At 35.7% G+C, this 8,261-nt stretch overlaps 1 protein-coding gene across 1 annotated transcript in view; it reads right to left on the minus strand.

The window, feature by feature from the left end:
* The window catches only part of DPH6 (diphthamine biosynthesis 6), a gene marked incomplete at its 3' end in the record, with an annotated part of 83,773 nt that overhangs the window by 35,449 nt on the left and 40,063 nt on the right, over positions 1-8,261 (minus strand). Inside the window, exon 5 of the mRNA XM_010019982.1 lies at positions 8,227-8,257. Coding sequence (XP_010018284.1) covers positions 8,227-8,257 — 31 coding nt within the window. The remainder of the gene's footprint in view (positions 1-8,226; positions 8,258-8,261) is intronic.

Here is an 8,261-nt window from a genome sequence, read left to right on the forward strand (position 1 = left end):
CACAGCTTATCTTCTTTCTCAGAAATACATCAAATATGTTCTAAATTAGGTTAGTCTGATGTCATCAAATCTTAGAATACTAAGAGGTAAAAGGCTCTAAAACTACTCATACCAGCAATGTTAATTTTATCTGTAATCTCTTGTGATTTTTCTTTTTATTTTTTAACATCAAAGTTATTTGTGTTCTAGTTACATCTAGAATTCAAAGCAACTTAGCTCTGCCATTTCAGGAACAGAAACCTCAGTAAGTCTTTGAAGAAATTTTGTATTGTTTCACCAAATAATGAAGCAGTATTTTCACACAGATCCTTATGTTCACAGTTTAAAAGATTGTGGAAGAATTGCTTTATAACAGCATTAAACTGCTTTTAATCAAATCCAATACTATACAGCAAATGATTCAGATAATTGAAAATACTGCCTCAGTCAACTTCCTCTCAGGACTTTCAACAGACTTCAGAGACTTAAAAGGTATTACAGGCTCAGTTCATATAGCCAGATGTATGACTTTCTCAATATAAACCTGTTTTCAGTGGGTTTTATTTGAAATATTTTGAGTAGAATTACTTTAGAGCATTATTTTTTTATGAATCTATTTAATTAGAAAAGTTCAATCATTCCAGAATCATTACAGATAAAAAATGTGCTGTTCTGTCCCTGTTAAAGAATTCTGGTGTTTCCATACTTTGAACAGTCCTAGTGCTATTAGGTTTTGAAGAAAAGAATTGCAATTGATTCAGTGACAGAGAATGAGGCCTGCTGCAAGTGGTAAAATTTATGTCACTCAAATTTATGAGTCACTCATTTTTTTAATTTATCCCCATGCAAACAAGTTATAAAAAAGTCACAGTCCCCAAAGGGATCAACAGAGACTTCTTACAGGTGAGTCAGTAGTCCACCTGCAAAAGGGTAAACACCAGAGTAGAAATAAAGAATCAAATTAGGACAAGTCTCCTAAATCTTCAACTCAGAGATCTGGAAAGTAAGCATCTATGGTTCTAACTACACACATATGCCTTTAAAAGTTTGAGTTTATGCTCTGCTTCAGCACAGAAGTCTGTACAGTGAATATGCATCCAGAACTTAAATATTATCAAGCAGCAAATGATATTCTAGAATTAACAAGACATCACTCCTACCTCTTGATTTTTCATTCTGTTATTTCTGGTTTTGGCATCACATACTAAGCAATTTTCTTCCACTACTTTCCAGCTCAAAGTTCTCTATTCTTCTGCCTCCTTCACTAGAATCTTTACTTCCTTTTCTCTTTCACTTTAAATGCCTGAAAGTCCATTCTTAGCCCACTGCTTCCATTTCACTTTTCCTTTAGATGATCTGGTTTCCCCAAACTGCAAAGCAATCCTACCACTCTTAAGCCATCCCTCTCCATCTCCTTAAGAAGCACTGCACTCAAGAATGTGAACTTTGTATTACTTCTCTGTATTCATGCACATTCACTTTCCCACTCTTCCAATTTCTCTCATCTGTTACTACTGAAAATATTGACATCCTTCCCAATCTTCAACCTGTAGGCTCAGAGACAGGAAAGAGGGAATTGCATTTCTAACTTGTTTCTAGATCCACTTATGCAAATTGTTACAAAATCTCAGTTTTTCTTTTCTGTAACACACTATTTCCAAACTTTGTTTCAAACCCATAGACTAAAAGCTCTTTCCAAAACCTCATCTTACACTGGTATCAAAGTATCTTTGAAAATTCAGTGACAAAAACATATATTAGCTAGGAAACAAGTATCAAAGGGGGAGAAGACCAGTAAAAATATCTTTCCTAAACTACATCATAGGTGTAAATTTACCACATGTATAATCTGAAAAATTACAATAAAAAATAATTAAAATCTATCATATATGTATACGATACGATACAATACATTGTTTGGGTCTATCTTTTCTAATAAAAGTTTAAGGCTACTTTTTAGAACACATTATGCCTAACAGAATAGGCAATCATTAATATTTGACAGCACCTGGAAAACTATTAGTGGTCCTTCCATGTTCTATTCCAAATTATGATAAACAGAAGAAGCTTTTGCATGTTAATAAAACTGAATGTTATCAAGAGCATAGGTTGTGAAGACTGTTATAGATTCCATTACAGCTCCAATGACTGGTAACTGCCCAAGGGAAGAGCAATGGAACAATCACCTCTAAATAAGAGAAACTAGCTAAGAATAATGCCAATGTTTCATTTATTCAGTAATAAGTAAACAAATGCTTACAATACAATATGGAAGAAAACAACTGGGATCTTGTATTTATTTCTTAACAAAACGTTTCCTTCTGTTATATTTGTTAATTGTGTGAGAATTTCTTTTAAATATTTAGAGGAAGCAAGTATGTTCCCCTGTGCTGATGATACAACAAGATCATTCAGTTTCCCAGTAATGACTTTACTAATACACCCTTGGTGTCCCTCAGGGATTGGTGTTGGGACCGATCTTGTTCAACATCTTTGTCAGCAACATGGACAGTGGGATTGAGTGCGCCCTCAGCAAGTTTGCCAACGACACTAAGTTATGTGATTCGGTTGATCCGCTGGAGGGAAGGGATGCCATCCAGAGGGACCTGGACATGCTTGTGAGGTGGGCTGATGCCAACCTCATGAAGTTTAACCAAGACAAAAGCAAGGTCCTACACCTGGGTTGGCACAACTCCAGGCACAACTCCAGGCTGGCGGAGAAGAGATTCAGAGCAGCCCTGTGGAGAAGGACTTGGGGGTGTTGGTGGATGAGAAGTTTAACATGAGCCGGCTTCAGTGTGTGCCCAGAGCCCAGAAACCAACCGTATCCTGGGCTGTATCAAAAGAAGCATGACCAGCAGGTCAAAGGAGGTGATCCTGCCCCTCTACTCTGCTCTCGTGAGACCTCGCTTGGAGTATTGTGTCCAGTTCTGGTGTCCTCAACATAAAAAGGACATGGAGCTGTTGGAGCAAGTCCGGAGGAGGGCCATGAGGATGATATGGGAGCTGGAGCACCTCCCTTATGAAGACAGGCTGAGAAAGTTGGGGTTGTTCATCCTGGAGAAGAGAAGGCTGCGTGGAGACCTCATAGCAGCCTTCCAGTATCTGAAGAGGGCCTATAATGATGCTGAGGAGGGACTCTTCATTAGGGACTGCAGTGATAGGACAAGGGGTAATGGGTTCAAAGTTAAACAGAAGAAGTCCAGGTTAGATATAAGGAAGAAGTTCTTTACTGTGAGGGTGCTGAGGCAACTCCTTGAGGGTTGCCCAAGGAAGTGTGAATGCTCCATCCCTGATAGTGTTCAAGGACAGGTTGGATGGAGTCTTGGGTGACATGGTTTAGTGCGAGGTGTCCCTGCTCATGGCAGGGGGGGTGGAACTAGATGATCTTCAGATCCTTTCCCACCCAGACCTTTCTATGATTCTATGATTCTCCAAGAACACTGTTTGCTTCCACTGCACAGATGATGTGCTCAGACAAAACTTACACAACCAACAATTTTACTTTTGGATATGATCTGACCTTACAGCCAGCCCAATTGAATGGTAAGCTTTCTACTGAAAGAGATAGTTTTGTCCTCCATATGGCCATGGCATCTACACAGAAAGTTGCCAGAACATACAAAAAAGTGGTGCTTCTGTGCTGCCTTACCCAGCTGCAGCTACACAATCATAGGACCTGTTACAGGGGTGGAAGCATGTAGAGACTTGTGGTTTGGAAGAGTCAGATAGAAGGGGGAAGGAAAAACTGCATCCAAGAGGTTGATCTATCTGTAACACTCAATTACACCCTGTTCTGGGTTCAGGAGTTTAACCAGGAACTGTGTGGTGCTAGTTTTTTTTAATGTACTACTTTATACGTAAATCTTACTTACACAAAAATTAATGGGAGTCTGACTATCAATTTCAGTCAGTCAGGATTTCACTTATGTACACTACTGGTATGCAAATAATAAACAATAATGCAGACACCTAGGTAGTTAGGTTTAAATAACAAACAAAAGCTCCAAGTACCAATTTCATTATACTGAGAAGCAACATTCTAAGTTAAAAGCTCATATACAAAAACATATTATTCCCTAAACTACCATCTTTTCAGAGAATTCTATGTGTAGCAGGAGTATACCAATGTTCTTGACCTTCTGAGGCAAGCATCAAGATCTTCTCACAGCAAAGGAAACTCAAGTTAAATATACTTACTTCAGACAGCTTATTTTAGAGAAGGAACTTTAGGATTTGTTGACAGACAGGAGATGGCAATAGCTCCCTAAGGACTCATTACTCCATTGTTGGAGGGAAATAGCCTGGGTAAGCAACTAAGGCCACACCATCTCAAAATTTAGGCTTTTACAGACCTTTTGATTCTAACTCTACCCACAGCCAAGCATGTAGATTGTCCGGAATCATTTATTGTAGCAGGACCTACAAAACATAGATGTGGCTCCACTTCAAATGTAGGCTGAGAACCACAAGCTAATCAGCCCTGATACAAAGTTCAGGTTTTTTTATTGTCCAGCAGCTGAACTGCCTTATAGTATCATTTCTCTGCTGTGGTCCAAAGAGCAGCTGGAAGTTAGAAACATAATTAAACATGAAAAGGTTTTTCTATTTAAAATTAGTATTTCTGTTACCTGATATAATAATTATAATGTTTTTTCAGGTATTAAATTCAGTAATAAATCATAAAGTCACTATAACCAAACTGGGATGAAGCTGCAATGTATGAAGTAAATAATGCATATTAATCCCATAAAAGACAGAAATTTGAGCTTATATTCTGATTTTGACTAAAACATTGAAGAAGCAATTCCCCCTCCCCCCCCCATTTTCTTAAGCTAACAATGTGCACTTGTAAAACTTACTGAAAGTGAATGTTACTCTTAAAAGTTCAAGAAAAACTAGAATCACTGAGAATAAAATGCTTTAACTGCATGACATAAACCCAATTTCAGCTATGTTTTCATATATATGAGAACAGAAGTTTCTCATATTTTAAAATGTATACTGGTTAGTGCTTAAGATTTAATTCTTAACAAGATTTAGGTATAGTTAACTATACAAGTAAACTAAGTAAAACTCAATGCTCAATTTTTACTGAGGATATACTGTGAGGAACCCAAAGACTGTTTCCAAATGTAACCTTCCTCCTCTCACTTCTGAGTATTACACCTTGTGCTACTGTGGAAGAAATATGCATTATAACGGCAGCACAAGTAAGGCCAGTAAATAAAGTTACCAAGATGAAAAGCTGAATCTGTTAAATGCATACTTTGCAAGTTAATTAGTATTTTAATCCATAAAATGTGTTCAGAGGACAAGGATATAAAAACCATATTATTGTGTTATATTACAGCATCTGTGTCATATTACACAGTACTATCCTATACTGTCTCACATGAGCAGTGATATTACTGGAATTCCAGGCATGCACATGTTAAAAACAATCAACAGCTACTTCTATTTTAAGTATTACTGAGTAACTTTACTGTGATTTTCTGGGATTTCCAGTGAAGAGGGGTATATTTCAAATATAAAAATATAATGCATGAAACAGGCATCTTTAGCAGAAAGAAAATGACATTGAAGATAAATATGCATAAGCAGCCTTTTTTTTTTTTTTTCTTTAATAGCTCAGATTTGCTGCTAGGTCATGGAATGTTTTTCTATCATCATGAAAGCCTCTGAAATCCACTAAAGGAAAGCAAGCAGGTCTACTTACAGATCAACAGAATGCATGTGAAGAAGGCTTGCTGACAATACTTCTGTGTATAAGTGAGAGCAATTGGTATCCCATTTGGAAAAGCACACTTCTCTGAGATAGAAAACTCTTGCCACTGGCGAAGTTTATGGTATTAATTTGTAATGGTGGATTTAGGGGAAATGTACTAAACCAATGCTCATTTACTTTCATAATTATGTGTTTTCTACATAAAATGACAGGCTTTTACCTTGTCAATACTGGCACTGAGTTAATGGAAAACAGGACAAGGCGGGTGTACACGTATGCCAGTGCTGATGAATGTCAAGCTCAGGTTACAGATCTGCTTCTTGCTCTAACATCTGTACAATGTACTATCTGATGTGTTACTCTTCAGACTCTTAAATCTGCTATTTTAAATATTTTCATTGCAGTTTAGCTTTGATTATTAATCTAAGAGGCAAAAAGTTAAACTGTATCTTATCTTCTTTGTCACTTGATATGTTAAACAGCCTTCATACCTTAAATCCACTTTAATAAGGCATGCAATTATTAAAGCATTACAGAAGGGCCCCAGAGCACAAAAGCTCTATTAAATTTGCTTACATCTAATTACGCCTGCCCGAGGCAGGCGAGAAATTGACTCTGATAAGATCTTTCTTTTACCTGTAGCCAAAAAAAAAAAAAACCCAAAAAACAAAAAACAAAACACCTTGGAGTGATTTTCTATCTAATTGCTATCTACAAGTATTTATGGTATTCACTTCTTCAATGAATAGCCCACAAAGTACTCTTTGTGCATTAACTAGTGCATCTTAAGATTTTTTAAGACTGTAGAATAGAAAAGACATGCTTATCTTGCTTCAGGCATAAGACAGGTCATCAATGATGTCTACTTGTGAAATAGTTTTATCTATTATTTAAATCAAACATTTTCTTTAAAAAATAATTCTGATGTGAAAAAGCATGTTATATATTCTTTGTGGACTTATTTTTTCTTCATGTCAGCATAAGCAATGAAAGCATTTTATTTACACAGCCTGAAAACTATTCCTTTAAAAAACATTTTTTTTTTTTGAGTTAAAAATAAAAAAAAGAAATTTTTAAAAAGTAGTGCTTTATAGTAGAAAACACAGCATTCAACTCCTCTGTATTTGTAACTAGCCTTCCAATATTCAGGAAAATACTATTAAATTACATTGCTTACCTACAAGTGAATGAGGGAATGTAACATTTCTAATCACTCTAATCCCACTAGCAGCCCTAGCAGATCCTAGAGAACAGTACAGCAAGACCTTCATAGGGATGTTAAAACTAGTTAGAATGTACACCAGCTAAAGAGGAAAAATAAATAAATAAATAAATATTAATGGGAAAAAAACGGTCAGTAAATTCATCCAGTCTAAAGGGATTATAATTTAACACTTTGTTAATATTTAAGGAGAAACTAATTTGTTATAAAGCATTCTTTAAAGAAGATGGACATTAGGAATTTGACGTGAAAGTTGCCCAGATAGATCAGCCATCGGACTTCTAGTGCAATATTATACAACTATTCTTTAAACACACATCTTTAAATCACCAATACCACTGTTGCTCTTCTATTATACTAGCTGTTCTTTGGTACAATGGACTGCAAATCTTTAGTCAACCCGAAAAGAAAAGGTCCTTTGGTCACACTTTATGCTTAAGATCTCATTCAAAACTCTCGAATAAAAAACTGCATAGAGGCCTGAAATGAATATACATGTCTCTCATGCACTTCTTAGGGTCATTCAACAAGCTTTCCTATAAAACTTTATTTCACCTTATCTTTATATTCAAACAACAAATGTTACCTTTCATGTTGTTTCATTATTCCAACCTCATTTTACTATTTGACAATGAAAGGACAGGTAGATTTTCTTGTATACTAAACAACTACATTGCAAATACCATTTTTTTGGAAGGCTACGATGAACTATTTCTGTTTGCTATATGCTTCACCAACTTAAAAGACTGTCATTACACAAAATGTTCTGGCCTCATATAATTACTCTTGTTTGATGTTAATTCGCTGTATTTCTCTTAAAACTTTCACGGTTGCTTTATAATATTGTCTAGCCACCAGTCTGCATCATCTATAAATGACAATACTGCGAACCACTGAATTATGCATGCATCTTTACTGCAAATCAAAACCAAACTAGAACAAATACATTACAAAAGGAAAAGAACTATGCTAGGAAGAACTACTTTCCGGCTTTTCCATGTCTTCTCTATGAATTAATTGCATACAGGTAAACTGATTATTCAGACATCATGACCGTTATGCAGCTAGTATTTTTTCCAGGGGTTTTTTTTTTGGTGTTCTTTCTTTTTTTGCTCAGTTTTGGGGTTTTTTTGGTTGGTTGTTTGTTGATTTTTGTTTGTTTGTTTTTTTATTTTTCTTCATATTAACATTTCAAATCCTAAAATATAGACCAAAATTTCTATTTTTCTCTGCTATGTTGTGGATTTGTCCATGGGAAGTTTCAGTAGACAATATTATACAGAAAGTAAATACATACCGAAAGCTGCCACTTTTATGATTATGGCTTTTATG

Source organism: Nestor notabilis, unplaced genomic scaffold (genome assembly GCF_000696875.1).
Source record: "Nestor notabilis isolate BGI_N333 unplaced genomic scaffold, ASM69687v1 scaffold13418, whole genome shotgun sequence".
Lineage (NCBI taxonomy): Eukaryota > Metazoa > Chordata > Aves > Psittaciformes > Psittacidae > Nestor > Nestor notabilis.